General features: G+C 35.5%; 2 protein-coding genes across 4 annotated transcripts in view; one reads left to right on the top strand and one right to left on the bottom strand.

Moving 5' to 3' along the window:
- Positions 1-26,374, top strand: part of LOC136344591 (cysteine-rich motor neuron 1 protein-like) — a 110,599-nt gene that overhangs the window by 23,211 nt on the left and 61,014 nt on the right. The window contains exon 1 of one of the 3 annotated variants that reach the window (XM_066292211.1): positions 15,998-16,015. The exons of the other annotated variants lie outside the window; for them this stretch is intronic. Coding sequence (XP_066148308.1) covers positions 16,013-16,015 — 3 coding nt within the window. The 5' untranslated portion in view covers positions 15,998-16,012. Of the gene's footprint in view, positions 1-15,997; positions 16,016-26,374 lie in introns of those variants that run through there. 3 annotated transcript variants of the gene reach the window in all.
- LOC136344452 (uncharacterized) lies at positions 20,723-25,095 on the bottom strand. The gene is made up of 3 exons (XM_066291931.1): positions 24,473-25,095; positions 22,439-23,297; positions 20,723-22,133 (listed from the first exon to the last, which is right to left on the bottom strand). The coding sequence occupies exons 2-3, from the start codon at positions 22,921-22,923 to the stop codon at positions 22,118-22,120; spliced, it is 501 nt and encodes a 166-aa protein (XP_066148028.1). The 5' UTR covers positions 22,924-23,297; positions 24,473-25,095; the 3' UTR covers positions 20,723-22,117.

Below are 26,374 nucleotides of genomic sequence, written 5' to 3' on the forward strand. Positions count from 1 at the left end.
AATTGCCCAGAATGTTAGAGTTGATCAAGGGGTAGATAGCATTAATGTAATTTATCACAATTTAATTCATGCAATTTTCCGTTTGCGCAGTTAAAAACATCAAATAAAGCTGTAATATATTTTGAAAACTGGGATTAAGCAGCTATTAATTCTTCCAGGAAATTAGCCATTTATAATACAAGCGATGAAATCTGAAAACGGCTATATAAATTAATAAAGCAATCCGATTAAATCTGACCGGACTATCCCGTTGGCAAGCTTTATCCATTTCGCATCCATGATTTAGACGTGGCTCTTTTTTCATAACCCGGCTCTCCCATTCCATTCCCATTAAAACTGGTAATTTTTAAATGGAAGAGTTTTTAGGGTCCATTAAGGCTTAATCGCGGAATTAATGATAAACTCGGCCGAGTTGTATTTTACGCTGCCAGACTTTATTATTTTTACTCCTCCCTCGCCCCCTCGGAGTTTTTGATTGCTCAGCCCCAACAATCACGAAAAACGCAATTTTGAGGGCTTCCTCCTTGATTTCCCGATAAAATCGACGAACCCTTAATAGCATCTTGTCTAGACGGGGATATTGTCTAGCCACTTTGAGTTACAATAAGTTTTTGATCTTACACAGAAGTATAAAAAATAAAATGCCGTTTAGGAAATTATTAATAAAATCTCCCAAAGCCGAAAGAAGGAAAAGTTAATGGGTTCATAAAAGGCGCATTGCCATCTCCGGAAGGATCTAGATCCGAACTTTTAATGCGGTTAGACTATCTAGGGACTTGCACTGCTTTCATGAGGGAATTTATAGCTTTCAGATAGGGCCCATATTTAGAAAATCGGCTGATGGCGCTTTTTTCTTTCAGCTTTTCCGAAGGTCAAGAAACCTCTATTCATGAAAACCATAGTTATGGTACAGTAACATTTGTTGTTTTAGTATACCACTTCTAAGAAAGTTCGTGGAACACCTTTTGTTATTGTTTTTGCACTAAAAGCTCCTGTCTAGGGGAATTTATTATTATTACCTTGCTGAAGTGCGATTTATTGTTGACTATGCAAATTAGATTGTATTTTATGTTTTGCGTTGAAGTTTAAGTTTACTACCCTCTCCATATGTTCACCGGTATCAATAGGTCACCATAGAAAACTGGACTAATTAAAAATGAAAGTTTATTTCTTTTGGCATGAAATTTCGACTGCGAAATACATATATCAAACGACCCGAAATAACTTTATGGTACAGATGCGGACTTTATTGTTTGAAATGTAAACATTTAACTCTATTATACAGGTGGTAACTATTAAAACTGTTGGCACGCTTCGTCGTGTTTGCATAACATTATATTTCATAAAGTATGCATTTTCTGTACAGGGCCTTGTTTATTTTGGCAGTGACCCGAATAACGGAGAAGAAAGGTTGTCCCACAAAAAGTGAACATTTAACGTTGCCACGTAGAGAACTTTTGATTTAAGCATGGACAGAACGTTCTTTTGAAAAGAGACTCGGTGCTAGTTTAGGCTCGAATTAGACCGAAAAGAGATCATCGATTTGGGAATACGTTACAGTGTGAATGAAAAATACGTTTTTTGCAGCGACAAAACATACGTCGACCCGGTACCAATTGATGACTGCATTTTTTATACCTGAAAATCTGTTCAGTCCCGATTGTGTTTCAAGTCATTTTAGCGACCAGGAATGACTTCTAAGACTGTTTAAGTGATATGTGTGAAAGACCTGTCCTTCATCTACCTCGAATCTGTGTTAACTTTTTCTGGAGATGGCATTCCTCCACTCCTCGCTACTGCGACGATCTGAATAATACCCCATTTCTTAACAATTAAGTAGATGATTTCTCGGTTTAAATGGATCCATAATTCAAATATTTTCCGAATGTGAGCTTGTGGTGCTAATACTTCCATTCATCTTTATAAGGCAACTGCAACGACATATATTCCATTTCTCGTCGAAGATGTATATTTCCCCTTATCGACAGGGTCGGACTAGGTTTCGGTCTTTCGGCGAAGCAAACAAATTGCAAGTAAAGAATTATTGTGGCACGAAAGTACCAGATAATTTTGCAGACTCATCTGAGAAATCAATCAAAAAGAGCAATTTAGAAATCGGTATTCTTAATAGGAAGATCGTCTTAAAAAAATGCAACTGCTATCCTAGAAAAGAAGGTTCTTTTTTCGTTTTCCCAGTGTCATTTTCATTAATAATTCCTTCAGAGATTTATAACCACCTCCTTTTTCCTACAAGCTGGCTAAGATGGATAGTTTAAAATGGATTCGTGTTCTGGCAGCTTTACCAAGATAATATTATCCATGGAAACGTTGAAATAAAGGCCGAGTAATGGTCAGTTTTGTGGTTACCATGGCAGTTATCTTGCAAGCACAGTTAACAGCAATGGATTTTTCGATGTCGAAAATCCAAAGGTGCATCAAGAAAAAATCTGAAAGTATTTAGGGTGTTTCCTTGAGGAAATTGCGGATGAGCCAGAGTTGTCGACGTATATTAAATTTGGAGCGGGCGCCACTGCTTTATCAATACAACCCTTGTTTTAGATCTCGGCTTTTATTGAATTATAGATTTCTGCGTGGTTAAGACGCAGAGGCGTATCAACAAAAAAAAAATTCTGAAGACGGTGACAGATTTGCCACCAAAACATTAACGAGGGCTGTTCATCAAGCTCTTAGTTACAGGCTGAATAGTTTTAAATGCAAGTAGCATCGCTCCTGTAACGGATACTAGAGTGTGAGGTGTTATTTCCAAACAAAAAACACACAAAAAATTAACGATTCGCCTCAAACGTGTAGAATATATTCTGAATTCATTGTACATTTTAATCTTTGCCAGTAAGTTCACAATCAAATTAAGTGGACTAACTCCATTTACTTTCTTCGACCTTGATTGAACCTTCGTCCCATCATCCCGTGCTAACAGAGTTAGGCGAACCTGCGTTACTTCTGGTTAACTCTCCGTGTTAATAAATTTGTGAACAACTCAAGAGCAGATTTAAATAAATGTGCTGTTGACCTTTTGAACCCTTGGAAGCAGACAAGCCAATTTTGTTTAACAGCGTGTCCATAGTCTGGCAACCCAATTTATCTAGCATTTGTACTAATAGTAACTGATTCGTTCGGGCTTTTGTTAGCTCGTCTGAATGTCACACGAGTGCTTATAGGTGAGGAAATGCACTTTCACAATGCATTGAAAAGAGCTGGTATGGCCACAAGCAGTGAAGAATGAAAAATAAGTACCTAATGCAGATAATAAATGGGAACATTAATCATGTATAAATTTCTGCTGATTGTTAGTGTCTGTGCTCCCATAAATTGACTGAAAATCAGGTGCCAATTTCCATTTCAAACGGTGTGAAAGTGTGTTTACCTGCTTATTGTGTTCTCAATGATCTATGTTGAACAGGACTTGCATAGAATTCAGTTTTTCTCTTATCCATGATTTATAATTCAAAATAGAGCATTCCCGAGCAAAGTTCTTAATTAACAGCCGGTTTTTGAAGCGCGAATAACACGATCGAAGGGTAATTGGGTTGATTTATACAAAAGCGATAAGTCTGTGCCGATTTCCAACAACGGGCCTATCATTTGTTTGATTTATTGGTTTCACAGCATTAATATTTAGCATTAATTTTTCACTCTCAATGGCAATGACAAGTTTTAATTAAAAATCCAGCTGTCCAAAACATTCCTTAACAACTGTCTAAAGGTACCTTTATTAGCATGTTTGCTCGAGATAATTAACCGTATCTAAAAAAAATTACCAAATAGACACGCCTGGCGCCATTCAATTTCAAGCCTGCTCAAGTTTCTTTGCTCTGAAATATTGACAAGTTAATGCGGCTTTATGGAAAGCGAGGGCGTTTCTTTCACTCCCTTTCCATTCGATTCTTGACACATCAACATTATTTTAATTGATGGCAATCAGGTCCGTTTCGCTCGGAGGCCGAGAGACTCTCGAAGGTGCCACGATGAAGTTTCATTTGTGGCGCTTTCATTGATACTAAAAATCCAAAAATTCTTAGCTTGTTTAATGTGGGCTGGCGCCATTTTTGTGTAATATTGTTTCAAGAATGGCTGTGCAAATCAAAAGTTTTAACGTGGTATTTATTCAACGATTTTCGCGGTCGAAATATCCGGTATACTCGATGGTTTACCTCTATTTGGATATATGGTTTCAAGCCGTAAAGACTGTGATATATGATTACGCTTTCCGTACTGACTTTTATTTGTCCAGGTAGGTGTATGGAAATTACTGAAAAATGCCAAATAAATATTTGCCTTCGTTTCTACGCCTGATATGGGGAACTTCGAACGGGACTTTATTTCGTTGATAACCGAAGAGATTCATAAAAATTACTTAAAAAATGCCGGTTTTAAAGATTTTGGCCAGGTTTTATATTGGTAAAGTGCATGGAGACTTAAAGGAGATAAAAGGTTTTTTCGTGTGCAACTCCGCCACTTCAACATCTCCTGCTCGTGTCTGGGACGTAATTCACAAACAAAGCAAAAGAAAAAAATAAGCTTGTAATATCTCTGTTAAAACTTGTTTAGTGTCTGTGGTATCGACTGGATCGTAAATAATAAGACACGAAATTTTAAAAGAGTCGTCTTTGTACACGTAATTTAAATAATTTTTTTTTATATTCAACTGATTCAAACATATTTTTCCGTTTAAAACAGGATAAAAAGGAAGTAATAAAGAAACGTTCCAAAAAGTATTAGTTCTTTATGTCAACTTAGCTTAATCTGGTCGGAAAATTCAACCATTAAATCCCGGGAGCAGTTTTACCAATCTTCCTCCCTTGGAGATATTTTTTGATTTTGAAATATTTCAGCGTAAGAGTTTCTAGGTCATGCAAATCCGATGATACTTAGTTGGTGATCGAGATTGACATATCCGAATTCGACCTAAAAGATGATTAGAGTTTTATCTCCGAATTTAAGATTTCTATTAATTGCATAAAACGCCCGTACAATACCTTTACCCTTCAGATAAGTATTGCCCATGCTTGTTCTAAACGATACTAGAGCATTAAACGTCTAATGGATGCCGTTCTTCATTGTGATTTATTATTTATTTTAAAACTCCCTCACAGATTTGTTCCGTATTCAGATATAATCAGCACTGCTTGCCCCTTCTTAGCCACGAATATTCTAAAAGCTACGGTTGTTTAATGATGAAATGTCTCTGGTCATCTACGTTGCTCTTCTAACACTAACTGTGGAAGGTCCATTACAGTACTTATTTTAAATTTCTAGTGGTAATGCCGACAGCATTGAGATGAAATTCGGAAATCCGGCATTTTTGAAGTGAGAGTGGTACCTTCAATGTGATCATTCATGAGTGTTCGATGTCTCTAATTCTTCACCTATCTGGACCTTTCACCAGGATAAATGTGCATTACCTCAGGGATTGGCAATTTTCCATGGAGGTGAAAGCACTACATCACTAACTTTCACCGTTTGAGTGAAAAACACTCCTACTTCTTCGCCTCCCATATGTAATGAGTAAATTGTCCCAATGCACCGTGACTTGAATAATTTACAATACACATTTACTTATAACAACACGTTTAATTAAGCAATTAACCAAACAATTTCTCTTGCCACGTCCTAAAATATTGTTAATTAACCTAAAACCCTGGAGGTTTTATACAAGCTAATATATCACGGCGATACAGATCACTTATATAGATTTGCATAAAGTACGTACTCGTGTATGTTCGCCGATATGGTCACTCGGTCGTAAATCTGGTTTCGAAGGAGGCTTAAAAATGTTTTTGGGTTAACATGGTCACGATAACTTACGGTTAGGTTATAATTAATAACCGTGGAGGTCGTTCGTTTATGTATGAATCGAATGTTGTTTTTTTGAGATTCTGGAATCGAAATCAATTATATTCTGGTCAATCTGAACATCAAACGTGGGCTATTTTAAGAGCTGGAAGGCTATTTTTAGCACCCATGCCACGGCCATATGGCTAGCCATCATTGATATACGTTTATAATTCAGGAATGTAATGTGAATTTTTCAGGAAATATTTTATTAAAAACGAAAGGAAATTGGTTACATATTAGTTGATTACTAATAAATAAGTAGTCGTCATTACTGTTATCAATGTCATCAGTAAATATTTGGCCCGATTGATTGGACTTGACCTCCGGAGGAGAAATTTGTTTTTATTTATCGCCTACCCCATAAAACAAATTTGTTTCTATACACTAAAATTCGACCGTGGAAAGAAAATAATAGAAATGACCTTGATTCTCAATCGCAACTAAACACATATGCGCTTGTTCCTCTATTTATATCAGTCGGTAGGTTATTTTGAGCCTTTCGGTTATTTTCAAATTGCAGGAACTCAAAATTGCAGCTCTAATTTACTTTTGGAGCGGGAAAGGTCAGTAGCCATCCTTCAGTCAGCCGTGTATCCCTGAGTTTCTTGCAAAGCAACCTTTCTACCTTCCGCGTGCTAGAAAAGGAAAATCGCTGGTCTTCTGGTTGAGTTGTATGATAGAGTCTCAACATTGTATATCTGTTTCGTAAAAAAAAAAAAAAAAAACACTTCACTGAAAAATTTTGGATGGAAAGGAAGCCGGAAAAGGCAGAGAGCTCGAAAAAAATAATCAGGAGTTATATAAACATGGAGAAAATTTAAAAAATGACCTTATAATCTTCTTGTCACGGCGGCAACAAAAACGTGTGAAACCTTATCAGCTAATTACCATAATAAATCGACCTAACCAAAAGAATAAATTACTCCTGACAAAAAAGCGATTTACTTACTGTTTTGATTACTTTTACATTAATGCCTGCTTCAGTTTTATTCAGAGCTTTAGTGTCGTTTGCGATAAAAACCACCAAAAAAGCACTTTTTGAGCTTCTGAAAATGTTAATTCGCCAAACCAAGAACACACTGCCGTTGTCCGTTCCAGGTCGGATTATAGTGAAACCGACACCCACTGAAAAATGTTAAGAGTAATCGAATAATCGACCCACGAGTCTTGCAAACTTCTGTATTATGCAAACTAAGCTCTCAAATTCTTCTAAAAATGATTTATTGGGTTAATAGATTAGGACCCGCTAATGATTGTTAGTGTGGTATTGCTCAGAAAGGTATCGATTTACCCTAGCAACGGCGATCTGTCTACACCTAAAATGCCATTAATTCGATATTCGATATGCGTGCTGCCCGATAATGCCAAGGATATCGATTATCAGTGGAAAATCTGATACTTTTAAAACATTCGCTTAATGTTTTACACGTGAACGGAATTGGGATCGTTTACATTGCTGCTAGGTATCTTCTCATATTATAATCTCGGGATTTTAGAAAGTTAAGCTGTGATTTGCGAGAATAATGTGATGTCTTGTCAGAGAAGTGCGAGATAATTTTATCATTGGAAAGAGACGTTTCGAAAGTCATTCTCGTAAAAAATGAATATTGCATTCTTCTTAGTTTTTGTTTGCTGTCTTGTCCTTTTCTCTTTGTCTTTCGATTTTTTATTACACCCAAGAAGTAAAAGATATTTTTAGAATTTTTGAAAATCACTATTAATGTGAGAACTTTCCAACAAAACTCAAAGAAACAGATAAATTTATCGCATTTAAAACGACCCAGTCCTGAGCTCTCAGATGATGGATATATTTTCCAATAAAGAACAACGAGTTGATATCTAATATTATTTATCGAGAAAGGGTGTTTTTCATCTGAAACGAAGCAATTTGAGTTTCTGAGTAATGAGACTGAAGTGTCTAACAGAGAGTATTGCATTTTTTGTGGTCACCCCAACCATGTGTTTGTATCTGAATAAAAATTTTGGAAATAAAAAAAAAACTGTCGATTTTGGACTTCCTAATTATTAAACCCATCAGAGAAAAATGAAGGCAGATTTTATGAATACTAAATCCAGAGTTTTCAGTAGGTATTTAATATGGAACGGTTACATTGACAACGCTGACACTAAAATGCTTAATAGATTTTTAGTCTGAAGGAAAATTTGCCATTTTTTTAGAATTTCCATATATTTTTTACATAATTTCCAGAACGAGAAAAACCAGAAGGCAGTTTTCTCTTATTAACTTTTCATCACCGCTCATCACAGACCTTTGTCCAGCAAAAAGACAAGAGCTATGACGAGTTTGTACGAGCCTGAAAGGCACAGTAGTCACGATCTCGCATTTACCAACGTTTGAATGGCGTTAAAGACATAATCAAATACGATAGCATGAACAACAACGTTTTTTCTAGTTAAAAAGCCCATTTGATTGATGGTGGGTAAGGTGTGTGACTACTTGTTGTTTGTGTAACAATATAACTCTCACTATATCAAGTGGTGTTAATGACATTCGTTAACTGAAACCTTATATACCTATATCTCGCTCTTTCTCTCTCACGCGGACAGACTGTAACTTATCTACTAACATTTGATTTTAAAGCAATATGTTTTGTTAAAACTATACAGGATTAGTCGGCAGATTCGTGTCAAATTTTAGGAGCGTATTGTACATGAAAACTAAATGTAAAAAAATTCATAAATTTTACAGAAATCATAGTGTTGCGTTAATAAATGTTCAAAAATACCGCCATTGTTTTTTAAACATTTTTTACTAACTTTAACTTTAACTACGTCTATGAAGGGCATTCATTGCGCTTATGATTGCTTCGTGTCTTTCTTTAATATAAGCAGCAGCATTTCTAATACGTTGAATTAGTGCACCTCGAGTGCCCACTTTTACTCTATACACTTAATTTTTAAACCAGCCTCACAAACAATAGTCTAATGGTGTGAGGTCTGGAAATCTTACAGGCCAACTAATAGGACCTTCACGACTAATCCGACGCCCTGGGAATTTTTCGTTTAAATGTTACTTAAGCTGTCGAGCAGAATTTGCATATTCTAAATTTGAATAAATGTTTGGCATTTTATAACACATTAATTGATCTCGAAAATACAGGTCCAATCAGTAGCGGAATCACTAATAACACGGGTACTTTCATCGTAAATAGAACGGTACTTAAAAAACTATATACCCTGTAAGTTGTAAACAAATGAAAATCGGATAACGACATTTCGGTTTTTTTACATTTGGTTTTCATGTCCAATGCGCTCCTGAAGTTTGAGAACATCTTCCCGACTCATCCTGTACACCTGTACAGATGTGCTAGCTGAAAATTAATTGCAATTTCGATATGGGTGAATACTTGTGTAAAATTGAAGAGCCATGAAATGTCTTTTCGAGTTCTAAAAGCGATAAAAGCTCAATTTTATAACTTTTATGTCGCTGTAAAAGTTTACCAGTCAAGGATAATCTTTCAATTTTATGGGATTTCTCAAGGGAGATGAATAAATTTATGTGATTTTGTATTTGTAGGTGCAAAAACAAAATCGAACTGAGAAAATAAAATTGATCCTGCAAAAACAACCACGGAGAATGTAATACCGGATAATATATTACCTGTGTTGTTTTCCCTACTTGTATTACATATAAATCTTTTCTACTTTCCGGACAGCTGCACTGATACTATATTGATAATTTTTTATTTACGTTTTTCCCCTTTTTTTTCGTAATTTAAGAATTTAAGAGCAATTGGAAGAAGCTCCATGTCCTATAATTTTTAGAATTTGCGAGGAATACTGCTAAAATTTAGAAATTTGTAACAGCAACACGATTAACAGAAAGCTTGTATATCGAAAAAACTGTAAAATTTTTAAAGACGAAACTTTTAACGGTGAACTGGGTCAAAAACTAGACTCTAGACTGCCCCAAGGCTTCACTCTGGTGAGTCGACTCATGTTTAACAAATACACAAAAAACTGTCAAAATTTAGAATCAAGACATGTATGCAAATTTCAAAAGATATCACAGTATCGCACTTAGTCCCAATAAGTCGAAAAAGAACGTTTAAATGATTCACATCAACATATTTCTAACCTTTTTACATTATGAACTTTTATTAATAATTCGTCGGGAGTGAATGTAGTTCTCTGATATCAGAGTAGGAAGCAGTTAAAACCTAGCAAGAAAGTCCTGCAAAGTATAAACATTTCAAAAGGACATTCTAAAAATAACAACTTAAACTATATCTTAAGAGGTATCAAATTACGAAGAAGTTGCTCGAAATCGAGTTTTAAGCACTGCTTTTTAACATGATAAATTCGGACTGCTAAGAACTTGTGCGATGATGCTCATATTCAGGCATTGCTTTCGATCGAGTTTCAATCGGAGATAAATTTGAATCCTCATTAATTTTAATCCGGAACACTGTTAACACATCAATTATATATTTGTTATCGATGTTTTGGAATTATAATACGTCGACATTTGATAAAGAGGAGAAGGAAATGAGGATCAAAACTAAAAAAAGTAGATAAAACCATTGGTAGAAAAGAAGTGGGAGAACTACGCAGTGATGAGAAGTGAGCACATCGTAAAAGGATCGTTGGAACGACATTTTTTTGCAAATTGCTAAGAGTGTAACACTTAGTAGTGTCTAGGGCCAAATTTGTTATTCAACTGATAATTAAAACAAATTGAGGAAGAATCACAGAAGAATGAGATCACGTGATGTAAAGAAGTTGTAGAGGTAGTGTTATGCAATCTCTGAAAAAACACATTTTTAACAAACATGATCCGTTTGTAAAAGTCCCTATTTTAATGCTTTAATGTGAACAGCACCATTTCCGTATTTTTTCATAAGAGTTGAATATAGCCGATAAAAAAAGACGACAACCTCTTGAAACGATTAAAAACCAAATTAATCCCCAAAGCGTTAAGGTTGACGTTCAAAATTTTCTCTCCATTTTTTGCCATTCATCCAAACAGCATATCAATTTCAGCAACATACACACCGTGGACCGTAAATCATTTTTACGTCATTAACATTGAACATACGCGACGCACGACATTCTGTTTATTGTGATTTGCATCCATTTTATTATTCTCCGTGTCAAGGCGATCATAACTCACTGTCTCTTGTTACCCAGGAAATCTGACCATCATTAAACTGATCATCACGTAACAGATACGTTTTTCACTCCAGTCCATTATTACTTTGACATGCAAGCGTTAAAAACAAACGTGTCTGGTCTACTTTAAATGACAGACTTTCGTCATTTTGTTGATATAGTAATGAAGAATAATTATACAGGGTGTAACATTTAATCTGTAAAATCGGATTATCTCCAAAATCACCATATAAAGGAATGCTTAGTGTTAAGTTGTAATCACTCTGAGACGGAGAGGAGGAAATGTATTGGTGTTAAAATTGATTCCCCCCGCCCTCACGTGGAGAGGGGATATCAATTTTAACGTATTTAACTTTTTAATTGCAAATGGCAATCCTATTTTTTTACAAATTCTAACACAGATAAAAATACGAAAAATTTGCCTGAAACATGTTTTTCAATTCATGCTAAAAACACTGTAATTAATGAAATTCAATTTCTCTTTCGTTACTCATTTACCGAAAGGTTTGATGATATCTGCTTTGGAATTAATGAAAACGTGAATTTTTGCATAGCTTTTATTTAAAAATAAATCCTCGAACTGGTGTCTCTGAACTTCAACGGACTTATTTATCTGTGCGTTGGAGAGCCCTTCACTTCTACGAAGTTCGTCTTCTGTAATATTGTTTATAATTCGCAGAACCATATGCTCACGTGTCGTTCGTATTTTTTTATAAGCCCAATCTGTGAGATATCCCCACAAAAAGAAATCTGGCGATATAAAATCTGGAGATCCAGCAGGCCCATTCACCGGACCAAGTCGGCCGATCTATCGACGACGGCTAAAATTACGATTGAGAACTCCCCGTGCAACCGCAGAATACTGACCTGAATGTGAAACCATATGCTCGGATACATCTTTAAGTTTGAGTCCTGGAGTAATACGGGAGGTTCATACTCCAAAATATTCCAGTATAAGTTTACTGCGAATGAGTACCTATCCTACGTTGACAGTTCAAAGAAGCTGGTATTCAATTTGTCAAAGCTAATGCGGATTTGCAACGCTCCAGTAATGCACGTTGTGCTTTTTAACCGTACCATAATTTCTAAACGATGATTCGTCAGATGATAAAATTGAGATTTCGTTCTATCTGTCCAGATGCCCACTCAGAAAAGTCTAAACGATTTTGAAAATCTACCGCTACGAACTTTTTGTATAAAGAGATATTATTGGGATGAAACATGTACATCCTCAGCATTCTCCACACACTCATATGAAAAATTCATGATAATCCTGATATTTCTTTTGTGCCCACTTGGGAGTTAAATGCCACACCACCCAGGAGTGCAATTTGATTGTTTTCTCCACGCACAGTAGTAGGGCAAGTTCTTTTCTTCTGATTTAGAGTCCCTTTATTATTAATTTTTTTTTAATCACACGATAGAAAGAAGTTCGGGATCGTGTTTTTTTTTTTCGGAAAATGCTTAACGTAAAGATCGACGGCATTATCTAAATGCTTAACAGTTTCTTCATATCTCAAGACCCTTTCGATTTTCTCTTCTAGGGTCAAATGCTCCATCGTGACGCGGTATTAATAACAGAATGTTTAAAAATAGATGTTTTTTTTGTTTACGTTATTTTTTATTTGTCAAGTTTCATTACCATAAACTTTTTTCTTCAATAATTTTTTTTTAATAGAAGTTTCAAATTTAAGTTATGAATTGATATTCGCTTATTACGGTATTTTCTAGCATGCATCTAAACAAAGTTTCCGACAAATTTTTCTTTATTTTTAATCGTATTGTCCGAATTTATAAAAACAAGGGTTGCCATTGGAAATTAAAAAGTTTACCCTCACCCCGCCCACACGGACAGTGGAGGCGAATCAACTTTAGCCCCAGTACATTCCCTCAGAATGATTACAGCCTGATACCAAACATTTCTCTACAGGATGCCTAGTAATGGAGATATGTATTTCGATATTCCAGGTTAAAAGTCTCATACTGTATACAGAGTTTCCAGGCGAATTCTGGACATAGGAGATTAACAAGGCCAATCGGTTTTTATTTTTTTACGCCTGCACGAATCACCCAATTGAAAAACTTTTACATGGAGGTCTTAGTACTCAAGATCGGCCATCATTTCGCAATTTTTTCGATCTTTTAGTTTGAGCGGTTTTAGCTTAAAACGCCTGATAATTTCAAAAATTTCTGAAATTGAACGTCCCCGGTAATAGTTCAATGACATGATTGGTCAGAGTCGAGACTTGGTGCTTGTTTAATTCGGACCTTGACGCTGACCAATCGTGGCTTCGAACGGTTAAGCGGGACATAGAAATTTTTGAAAAGTGGAGACGTTTTGAGCCAAAACGGCTTTAATTAGAAGATTGAAAAGTTTGCGAAATGATGGTAGGTCTTGTATAAAGAAAAAAAAAATTTCAATTGAATAATTCGTGCCGAAGGAAAAAAGAACCAATTTACCATGTTAATTTCCTACGTCCAGGGTTCGCCTTGTCCCCCGGAATCAGTTGCGCATGTGCATTAAATTTGGAAGCAAACGTGTAAGACATCTATTATATGTATTAAAAAGTAAAAAGCTTTTAGATGCTAAGTCAGTTTAAGTTCTCTATAATGCAATCCGAAAGCTAAGTTGACAACAAACTGACATCTCTAGAAGGTTTCTATTGAATTGCTGTTTTCAAGCAGTAAATACCTATCCTTCAAGCCTATTTGCGTATACGCCGCGAAGCGAAAGATTGGCAATTGAATTGAACATCGATGACGTAACAACTACAGTATACAATTCGTCAGATACACCCGTCAGATGCAATTTGTATCAAGTGGGAACGCGAATAGTTGTTCCTCCTGTATGCAGATGGGATTTTAGCCGATGGCGTGTAGAGTTGCGATCTCATTGGGTTAATGGAGCAAAGGGAATTTTTTTTTGTTTTTTCCACCGTTGCCGTCCTCACACTTCCCTGTAACGCAGATTCAAGCTCAGCTCTTAACGTATTTGGAAAAAGGATTTATTTGGAGCTTAGCAACTAAAAATAAGAGGAAATCGTTATATTTATACCAATTTAGGATGGTCGATCACATTAGGTGGGTCCGAAAGTAGTGGCATGAAAACCACGTAATGTAAATCAAGAAATCATATTACACACAAGTATTCCCGGTACACCGCTGGATTTCATTAAACTAAAAAAGCATTATTTTATTCTTTTAAAAGTTAAAAAAAATAGCCCACAATAAATAAGTTCAAAGCGATTTGATTGCCTGTAATTAATTGAGCTTTACAGGGGCATCCATTTTTATAATTGAACATATTCCGGGACATCCAGTTGGATCACACAGAATAAGTTCGATATGGCTGTAATTTGTGCAGAATTTTGCAGAGTTTCACATATGTGTGAGTGTATGAAATGATTCAAAACGTTTACGCATCAAAATATTTGCGGCCTTTGGAATTGATCAGATTAGGGCCTACGGCAGTGCTATTCGTGGACATGGTAGAGATTTTTACGTTTTTAAAACAGCAGCTCTTTAATCTTTTTTTATTCCTATGTGGAACACCTTGTAGAGTTTTGAGGATGTGTTGAGACTAAACAAGTAAAGCTTTATAAGAGATTCACTGATTTGAATAAAACATTCTTAACTGAAGTGTTTTCTAAGGCGGCTTATTGCGCCTTGTCTGAATAATTATTTTTAAAGCATTTCTTATCTTAAATGTTGCTGTAATATTCCATTCTAACAAAGCCGTTTAATACAGAATTTAATTCCCAATCCCTGGATCTCTCGAAGATTGAGAGCCCGAAAAGTGCTCGATATTAAGTCCCTTCGTGGGACGTCACTTTAAATATTTTACAAGAAAATCATCTTTCAGACGAAGTAATTAACTTGCAGCCCACAACTTGCCCACTCACTCATTGCTCTGATGATTGCATCCATTATTTAAATACGTGTGAATAAAATAAGACAATTTCCGATCTAATTTCAGTTAAAAATTACACGGTTTTTGCCTTTAAAGAAGTTTAAAGTCTGAACAATCCGGGCCAATGAAGTTTCCTCCTGAAGGAAAAAGTAGTTACTTCTTAGGAGTTTGGACTGAAAGGCGAAACTAACTCAGTCCCCACAGCTCCAAATTTAATAAATTCAAAGTTTTCTCTGAATCACCAGCGTCGTATAAAACTTTTAAAGTTTAAGTGATTAGCGGTGTATCTTTAACCAAGTTAACTTGTCAAAACTTTCGGCCAATCTTCCTTTTAGAAAAAGAGGGCAGTTGTTAATCTCTTCTTTAGGAGCTGAACATATTATGAATAAGCAAACGCCTCTGTGGGGAGAATTTTCGTTATAAAAAACGTGTATAAATTAACCCTAAGAAAATGTGTAGTCAAATTTACGATCTTTCAGCCATGTAAACGAGATGGGAAAGAATCTAAATAAATTCTTCGTAGATGGTAAATCGGCGGTATTAGCACTTAAGTTTTATGGAAATGGCTTAGCAGGGTTGTTATGAGCATTTACTTTGGGGCTTACAACTAGGGTAAAAGGGGACGTAATGGCCCCGTTATTTCATAGTCAAATAAATCAAAAACCTTTTTTCTTCGCACCACCATCTCGGCTATTTTAGGTGTTCTGGGCCAACAAAATCGATGTCCATATCGCTGGTCTAGTCAGATTTAATTAAATATCATCAAATAGTAAAAAAAAGACAAATACGCGAGTATGTACTCACTAAAGACGTGCTTCCGGATGTTGAACGAGCTCTCTTTGCCTTTTGTGCCTCCTTGCTTATGTTTTCTGAGAAAATAATGGACTAATGGAGATGGATGTAAGAATTGTTGAATACACAAGGGGAGTGCAAGATGGTATTGTTATACGAGTCGCCGGAGATGTTTATTTAGCCATGGAAAAAGTGGCTTTCAAAAGCCAATAAGGCAATAAGGTCAGTTTTTTGTGCGCTGGCAAGTTCCTAAATAAAGCAAATGATGATGGGATAACTTCGTGATGGGAAAGAAAATTTTGTTTTCACCAAAATTCCCTGATGGTAACCGCAGAATCTGATACGCAGCAAAATGTTGATACAATGATAACAGATACTAAAAATTACACAGAAGATATGCTGCGGATCTCGATTGCGAGCGCCATGCCCAAGTTAATTGAAGAACAATAATGATCCACCTTATCTGACAATAATTCTGAACAATGTTTATTTCCAAATTTAAAAAAGTCAAATATACTATGGAATGCATCAGGCAGTTTTGTTGTAATCAGCGATAAGTGAAGATAAGTACATTAAATCAGACAACTTAAAAACGGCAATATTTACTTAACCTTATCAAGGGCTTTCAAAGGACATTCCGCAGGGTCACAAAAACAGGATAATAAAAAAATTTATTTTTGATGTGGTATTAAACAAAATTTTTACGTTTCAGTCCTTTAGAATAATGGAGTAAACCATTACGAAGCCGGTTAGGAGATACATAGTATATTGAATTTTGAAGATGTTTTAATAAAAAATAAACATTTTAAACAGGAATAGATTTATGGATACGTTTGAGAAACGCAGGTTTTGGAAAAACACCCTGCTGCTCTAAAACGGTGATAAATATAAAATCGTTAAGTTTCGTATTTTATATTCGTTCAGAATGTAAACACTTGTCAAGTTCGTTGGTACGAGTGTCTACAATTTATTTGTTCATTAAAGCAATTTACATTGATGTGTCCTCCAGTAGATAGAAAGAAAATGTTTAAGATTGCTTCAAGGTAAAATAAAAATACCGTTAAGAAATTAGACAAAATTTTTTTTTTTTTATGTTATCGTTATGTTGCTTCGCACTGCTACGTGGAATCGGTGACATTATATTCGGAATTTTAATCGACAACCCTTATACAGGATCTTCATATTAAGCTATGCATTTTAAAAGGCAAATAAAACCTTTCTAATCAAAATAAAAAAATATTTTATTAGACTAATATATAGGGTGTTACAAATTAGTAGGGCAATCCGCTAACCACAGATTTTTTGAGCGGAAATAAGTCGACTTTCCTTATGCGATTTTTTTCTTTGGAATTTTATACTCACTATACAGAGTGTTAAAGTTATTAAAAAATTAATTTATTTGGTAAATAACTTCGGTACTTCTTATCGTATTTTAATGAAATTTTGTAGTGATGCACAATTCGATGAGGCGTTCTTTTCCTGTAATTTAGGTAAAAAAAATTTTAACCGGAGAAGGGAAATTGGGGGTCACGGTCACGTCCACTCCAAACTTTTTTTTGCGCGCGTCAATGGTGAACGTGTTTAATTTTTTAAAAAATTTTTAAAAATACTCTTTTATCTTAATTTTTCGTTCTTGTAAAATTTTGATTTACCGCTTACTTTAGAAGATATTCCAGCATATTGCCTCTCGATACATGATAATGTGGTGGAGCACCATCCAACTGAAACCACATATTTTGACGCACATTTAAGGGCAAATCATCTAGTAAAACTCTAAATGAATTTCTTTAAAAAAATAAAAATTGTTCGACATTTAATCGCGGAGGCATGAAAACCGGACCTAAGAGAAAATTGTCAACTATTCCTGCCCAGATATTTAAACGAATATGTGGTTTCAGTTGGATGGTGCTCCGCCACATTACCATGTATTAAGAGGCAATATGCTGGAATATCTTCTAAAGTAAGCGGTAAATCAACATTTTACAAGAATGAAAAAATTAAGATAAAGGAATATTTAGTTTAAAACATTAAACACGTTCACCATTGGCGTGCGCAAAAAAAAATTTGGAGGGGGACGTATCTGTGACACCCAATTTCCCTTCCCCGATTAAAATTTTTTTTACCTAAATTATTGGAAAAGAACGCCTCATCGAACTGTGCATCACTACAAAATATCATTAAAATACGATAAGTACCGAAGTTATTTACCAAATAAATTAATTTTTTAATAACTTTAACACTCTGTATAGTGAGTATAAAACGCCAAAGAAAAAAATCGCATAAGGAAAGTCGACTTATTTTCGCTCAAAGAATCTGTGGTTAGCGGATTGGCTTACTAATTTGTAACACCCTGTATAGTTAATTCTATATGATTTATATTTAATTTGAACAACTATTCAATTTTGAAAAATCATGTCTTTCCAATGCCCTCCGTCAACTTTAATGCGATTTTCAATTCTAAGTTCGAAACTTCGCAATTATTCAACAAAGCAAATCTCCATCTCGGTCTTGATGTGCGAAAGAAAAAAAAATCAACTTTGTTAAAATTTAAATTAATTATCGAAGCGGAGAGTTCTGTAATAATTTTTTTTTAAATTTATCCCTGCTTGTTAGTAATTAGCGTAAACATTTTCGCCAGCTGTTTACCAAAAAACTCCACAGTCCAAAAATCGTTGTTTGGCGCCGCGTAGCAGCAATTCTGGAGCTAAAAGGGCAAATTCGAAATGAAACTGCAAGAATAGATTGAGATTTATTTCACCGAGCGATGCAAAATGTTAAACTTAAAATCCAAATTTGTATTGAAGTTGATGGAGGGCTTTTAGAAGGCAAGGTTTAAAAAATTGAATAATTATCCAAGTTAGCAATAAATTTTCTAAAATTAGATGTATGTAGATTAGTTCAATAAAAGATATTTTTACTTTGATTAGAAAGTTTTTCTTTCACCGTTGAAGCGCATAGTCTAATACGAAGAACTCGGTATTTGAGGTCATTTTTGCATTACAACACCTATAAGTTTTATATTAAGCTTGTTTCTTAAATTAGGTTTTTACAAATTTGGTTTTGACGAATAGACAATTTAAACGCGTGTACCCCGTTCAGTGTTTTCTGGAAAAGATTGTTTTGATGGTTGAACAAATTCAGAATAAAAATAATTAAAATTGTGTATAAAATGATTCAACCGGCACTACGAGTCAGTATGTACATACATATATTTACTAAAAATATAATGCAAGATTTCGAGCAGTTTTAAAGATAAATCTTTCTTCCAAGAAACATTACTTACCCCGTGGGTAAAAATCTGTATTTTTATGAGCTCTGGGGAAAACCCAGCTTGACAAGGAATTTGTTGAAATTTCATCAAACATTTGAACAATAGATAATCGCGTGCATTCCGAATTGTTTATCGGTTAAAGAAGTTCATCCCTCATTGCGCAGTGACTCATTAAGTAATCCAGGCGCAATCGTACAATAACGTCGCCTAATAATGCCAATTTCTGAATCTGATAAAGGTGACAACAACATCTATTTTAGTCTCTAAATTCTAGTGAAGACCGAAGACAAACTAGGTCATCGGATGCGGTTTTTATCAAAATTTACTGAGTAATTTGCACACACATTTTCAATATCCGCACTGACTTATAGTCATTTTTTTACAGAAAATTATAATAATTCTATGCCTTTCGGCAATTAGTAGCAGTCGCTATAGAATAGAAATAGCAAACGATGCACGGTCGAGATATCCGAGGTATAACCTTAAGAAACAATTTAATTGGCAGCCACTTTCGAACTGTCTTTCCGAGAAAACGCTTCCTGAAATAACTATTCTGTAATACCTAATTGCGGTGCTTGAAGCCAATTTGGCAAGAGACACTTCATGAGCTCAAAAGTTTACTTCAACTTCGAAAACTATCTCATCATTTACGAGAAAAAAAGACTTTTATGGGTCAAGCTTGAGGATCGCAAAAATCCTATCGAAACTTCGTGACAAAATCACTATCCGGGGGCTGTAATATGACAATATTTCATGTATTTAGGTCTGGCATTGTGGTACGACCTACTTCAGCGGAAAAATGGTCAACTGAAGCGTTAAGAGTCGTAAACTCTTATTAGCGGGTACCAGGGGTCGATAAATCGTCCCATCTCGCCAATTATTACTTATCAAGGCCGGAATACCGCATTACACGCGAATAAATTCATTAAAGAGATAGGCGTTCTGATTTATTAGCAGAAGCCAGCCGGTAATTACTATCGGCAACAGCGCGAATCTAACTTGCAATTAATGGAATATGTATGTGTTGACGGGACAGTTTGTTAAGTGCCGGTTGGATGGATACCGAGGTGCATTACCTTCAATAAAATAATGTAGTCTCCATGCTCCTTTGAAGATGATGTAAACCTACCCTAGAGTTGCAAGAAGTAATGTGGCAACACTGCCCACTAAGCCCAATTTTCCAATCGAACTCCAAGAGTCTCACAAAAAATCTGAATTAAAAAAAAAATACACATTAATGAGAAATTATGTAAAATGGTATCGAAATTGGTCAGCCACTTGGACACAAATTCCCGAGATATCGACGATTAAAGTTTGAAAAATATAACAAAGCATTTATAAAATGTAGGAATTATCGGTATTAAAAAAACATATTAAGTGGAGTGATTTGGAAATTACTGGAATGCATTTTTAAAAAATTCAAATAAAACGTAGCATTACTGGAATTTATCTGCTAAAAATGTGTAAAAGCAAATAAAAAGAATTAGCACTATGAAGATAAAATTATAAATACCAAATACAGACAACTTTGAGGATTTCCTTAGCTACTTGAATATTAAGGCTGTGCCAGTTCCTTTAGGTTTTGTCATGTCCTTCCCACTAAAAATAAAAAAAAAAAAAAATTAAAACGGACTCAAAAATGGAGATTCCAGGGGCGTACTGGAGCTCCGTCTCCTACATAAACTAAAAAATATATAAAACAACTTTTACAAAAGAGACAGGAGCGCATTAAGGTCAGATTTCAAGGAATCATTTACAAAGGCAATTTAAATTATTTAATTACTGTAAAAATAAATCGCGTACACTGATGGTTTTTAGTCTATTCGTTTCTAACAAACTATTTTGCATTGTAAGCGTTGAATAGTCCCGAAAAATGGTCAAAGGTGAAAACTAAAACGGGAACGTGCTGGAACGCGGATGGTAGAAGCAGCAGCTTCTTACAAATCGAACTCAACATTTTTGGTCGAAAATTAATGATTTTCTATCTTATTTTCATTGAATAGTTTCAAAACATGCCAAAAAGCAAGAAAATAAACTGAAAATATTTACAATTAAAAATTTTCTATACTAAGAAGTAAATGATATAAATATACATATATATTATATAATAGCGCACAACATTTTATTCAAGACTTAGAAAAACATCAAATGAAACAACTTCCCGGATTTTTTAAAGCCAAAGTATGTTACACCGATTTAAATCGGGTTTACACATGCAAGGTTTAATGACACCAGTGTCAGTGAAATATTGACACAAAAGAGTTTAAACTTACGGAACCAAATACACAAAAATAAATACGCCCTGTCCATTTGGCGCCAAAAATTCAATCATGTATAAATTCCTTTTAAAGCAGAATTTACACATACACGACTTATTGGTGCCAGTTTAGTAGAGGCAATTTAAATCATACTTTCATGAAATACGCTTTAAAGCGCTTTGCACATGAATGAATCAGCGTCGTTTGACTCTCAGTTCGGTAGTCTTTTTGCGTGTGGAGTCATGTAAATTTTGAAGTTTCCGTAAATCGGCGCCAAAAATTCGTACCGATAATGATGCTATGAACAGTTGAACTTCTGGCTCCGGTAATAACTCTATCACTAACGCCAATAAACCATACATGTATAAACCCACTTTAAGCATAATTTATTGAAAGTCATAGCTTATTGGCGCCGGTGTAATTACTGGATCCAAAAAAGTTCTGGTGCACTCAGAAGTTTACTGCTGCTTCAAAATTTATCAACACTGGCGATACTCGATTAACGCCATGATTCATGCATGTGTGTAAACTACGGTTAACAAACACTTCCGACAAAAACGCATCCATCTGATAAATTGAAGCTTCTAACAGACAAATATGCGCAAATTCAAAAATCTAGAAATTTTTTTAGATCAAAAATAAATAATCTACGATAGATGATATTCATTAAATTTCGTAAAAACATAAAAAAACAGTGACATGTGAGAAGTCGAAAGGAAAAATATTCTTATAAACTACAATACCTGAAGAAAACTAATTTTCAGAATCTTTTACCTACATAACAGTGTTGCCACATTTGTGACGTTTAAAATTAAGTTTTTTCCGCGTCCAGTTTATCGCGGAGAACCATCCAGAATATCCAACAATATCTCTAGATGTTCGGTAGAAGAGTGCTACTCAATCATCGCTGAACCTAAAAATTGCAATCAAAGCATTAGAATTTTAGCTCTAAAAGTGAAACTTGATTTATAGTAAAACATTAGGTTATTGTCTACAGTATGTCAAAGACAATCTGCCAAAATATCTGCTTTTCATTGGGTTAACAATGATTTATTTTGACACATGTCAAAGTTGTCACACCACCACCAGCTCTCCTGGGGCACAATAAAATATGACGATTTATGACGATAGAAATGTGGTAGTGGGTATTGTTACTGGGTAGATACGCGAATATCTCCAGATATTTTTGAAACCCTGCATACTAGTAGAATAACTTACCAGAATCCATCAGCTTTCAGTTTAAACTTCAATCGGGTTCCCCTGAAAAGTGAATACAATTGCTGCAGCCTCAATGTCACCATTCTAAGTGAAAGCTGGCCCTCTTCACATTTTCGTGTCACTTCTTGCACAATCCTCCCTCGAGCCACTAATTGCTGGTCCATGGGGTGATTTCTAAAGCAGTTGGTAACGCTGTAGCGCCGCATCATGGAAGGACCCAAATTGTCGATGGTACCCAAAGGGTGCACATGTTTGTCAATAAATTCTAGGAAAAGATGGTCTTCAGTGGTCACTACGCGACATATGCAATTGGGCTGCGAACACGCCCATACGAGGTTGCCGTTTGGGGCCCTTTCATCAAGGCTGATGGGGAAGAGAAAACCTTCCACCGAAATGCAGCGCGTCCTTTTGTGTTTATTATTAATTTTGATATACCGCACGAAACTTGGGCAAGGGTCGTACTTCTTCACTTTACGTTTTTCCATGGTACCTTCGAAGAAGTTCTTTCAGTACTGGGTGCTTGGCGACAATGAGCGCCTGACAAGCCCTTTCAGGTAAATAAATGTTCACAAAAGTTCAGAGAAGTTTGCACGCAGAAATTTTTGTACCCACTATTCAGGGTTCCGGCAGACTAGGGAAGGTAAATCGTTTTATGGCTATGTGGAGCCATTAATATCGCCTTCGTCGTCCGCCCTGCACTTGGTACCTGGATTGCACTTACATTGCCCTAAGATGCTGCTTTTTGCTATACATAATATTTTGCATATTTACACATTACACTAATGTTGCATTACGCGGTCCACGATCTTATTGCACTTTTCCAATCCAACTCTGACAATGAAATGTTTATCGGTCAAACCTAAAATTGATATTGAACCATTAGAATACTGATTAAACAGGGTTCGCACGGCTTATATTAACATTCTGTATTAGAGCCATTTGCATCGCTTCAAGTTAAACTAGACCGAAACATGGCGTGTCTAACAGAAATTGCTTAATTCCTAGAAATAATTGTCGCTTGTGTAAGTTTAGTGAAGGGACAAAAAATTCTCGATCTCTTTTCATTTTCGAGCTAGAAGCAAAAGTTCGAATTTGACCATTTTTTACACACCCTCGCCAATTATTAGGTTAGTTCAGGTTATTTGGCATTGAAAAAAAGCTCTTTTTTCCCCTACAAATAAATTACTGTTATGTTCATACTTATTGTGAACGTGTAGTGCGCTGCAGAGCAATTGAATAATGGGTGTAATATGGGAAACGATACATAATATATAACTCTTCCATCGCCATGTATGCTAGACCTACTTGGGAGAATATATCAGAAGAAATCACAATTTTAAAACAACCCTTAGATCATCGACAATTCAGGTCAGTCTATTGGCTAAAGTTTGGACCCTGTAAAAATATTGACCTTCGATTTTACCCAAACAAATGAGCTGTTTGCATACCTAAGGTGCTATTTCTACGAAATAAGTTCTTTGCCGCGCTTAATGACTTCCTTAAAGCTCCTCATTTTTCAATGGTAGATAATATATTAAGATAGCTGATACGGTCACCAGACAACTTCTCTATGGTTTTAGGAAATTTTCGTGCATCGGCAACGTCGCATTTAGAATTCCACGCATGCGGTGTCGCATTTTTTGTATCTAATCTTGAGGCTGCACAGATCCTTTTTCAATGTTGTTAGTCTTATGTTCCATTGTTTTTATAAATGTAAGTCTGAGTCAATAATATTTATAAATTGATCGACGCGCAAGCCAAGTGCGTCGAGGCCTTATCTGTAGCCTTAAGGGCATTGTGAATTTTGTGTAAATTCGAGGTCATTTTGTTGGAACTAAGTTCACTGTTAAAATTCAGTTTTGGTTGTAAACATTTAATGTAAATCGCACAACATCAATATCTGACTGCACTGATACGAAAGTGGAAATTTATTTTATAAATCCAGCTTTAGTTCAACGTTGACCGGAAGTGATGCAAATTCCCCTACGTCTAACTATACCAAAATATTAACATTCCGTTACTGTAAATACTTACCAAAATCCACTAGGTCGAATAACTTTGAACTTCAAGCGATTTCCTTTGAAAATTGAATACAACTGCTGCAACCTCAAAGTCACAATTCTCAGAGAAAACTGGTTTTTTTCACATTTTGTCGCCACTTCTTGAACGATGAGCTGTCGGGCCTCCAGTTGCACCCTCAGGGGGTAGTTTCGGAACTTATTTGTGTCGAAGTACCGCCTAGTTACGCTAGGCCTCGCATTTTCTGTGATGGGGTTGAAAAGGTGCGCATGCTGGTTTTTGAATTCCAAGAAGAGACAGTCATGAGTGGTCAGCACGATGCGTCTGCAGCCTCGATTCACACAGATCCAAATTAGCTTTTGTTTGGCGCCTCGTTGAGTAAATAGAAAAAATAGGAAACCTTCGACGGAAATAACACGCATACGGTGAGACTTGGTACTAGAAGTTTGAACATATCTAACAAAACTTCGACAATAATCGTATTTTTTCACTTGGCGTTTCTCCATGGCACATTTTCGTCAAGTTAAGTGCGTTGGGGTGCTTCCGGTACTACCTAGGTTCGTCGCGGTACTGCGAGCCGTATAGCACATTTAGGCCAAAGTCGACAAAGATATGCACTGTTGAGATTAATCGCCTTAAGGGTTCTGCACTAATGGTGCTGCTGGCGATTTAAAGTATTGTTAGTTTGCTGATAATACGTTTGCCATTTGGCAGTGGGTGTCTTGGACGAGCACCCAGCTAACGAGAAACTTTAAAAATTTCTGTATTTAATGACAACAACATTATATTAGTGTTACATAATTTTTCAGATGTTCATTACTATTTTGATATTCTGATGAACCGTTTAAGCGTTATGCTCCACATTTTAGTCGATATTTTTAATACAATAAAGCCTCCTTATAGTCATCTATTAAACGTCGACAGAATCCGATTATTGAAGTTATAGCTGTTGTAAAACTGTGATTATGAACTCATCGAGTCAGCGAAGTTTATGAATGGGTTGAGTCTATTTTAAGAAAGATTCTGTAACGGATTCGGGGATTTCCATAAGACGTTGTAAGAAACTGAAACGTATAAAAAAATAGCGCTAATGTTGGCGTTTACAACAACTAAATTCGATTTTAAAAACGTCTCGAAAAAATGCTTGCAACGACCCTTATGATTTATAATACAAGCAGTTATTAATCGATCATATTACTCACATGATGCCTAGAATGATAAGTAAGAGAGGTCACTAACACGAAAATAATAATTTGAAAAAATATGATCCCGTAAACTGTAAAGCAAATTCAGAAACGCTATAAGATAACAGACATCTCGTTTATACCAATCATAGGGCCGAGAATTTCTCTTTATTTGCAAAATTACAGTGACGTGTCGGAACAATAGAAAGAAAGTGTAAAAGTAGGAAAAAAGCTGAAACCGCTCTCGACTTTTCCTATAAATCTCACTCCATTTTCCTAACTGTGAATTATGAATAGACATTTCTTAGGTATTAGATCTCATGACTTTCGAGCTTTTATGACAAACGAATTGGGATTCAAGGGCTCGAGGGCATTTCTTGCCCGTTGGGGAAAATTCTATTCGAAGAGATAAGTTTCATTACGTGTGAAAGGAAACTTATGTTTTTGTTCGAAGAGTCCTTTCTTCTAGTTTAATTAAAGTAAATACCTATATCATCTGATAAATAAAAGCAGGGAAAATCTGAAAACTTTTCATTTGATTTTAAATTAAAGTAGTAGAAACTCGAAAATGAGATGTCGTTAAGTTACAAACTTCATTATTTCGCTATCTGCGCAAGAATCGTTCAAATTTTATTCCCAATACTTCCAATCTCCAATAATTCTGTTTATGTTGGGGAGATTGATTACTGTGGGAGAGAATAAGAATTATGCTTGATTTATTGTATGAATATAT

This window comes from Euwallacea fornicatus, chromosome 17 (assembly GCF_040115645.1).
Source record: "Euwallacea fornicatus isolate EFF26 chromosome 17, ASM4011564v1, whole genome shotgun sequence".
Classification (NCBI taxonomy): domain Eukaryota; kingdom Metazoa; phylum Arthropoda; class Insecta; order Coleoptera; family Curculionidae; genus Euwallacea; species Euwallacea fornicatus.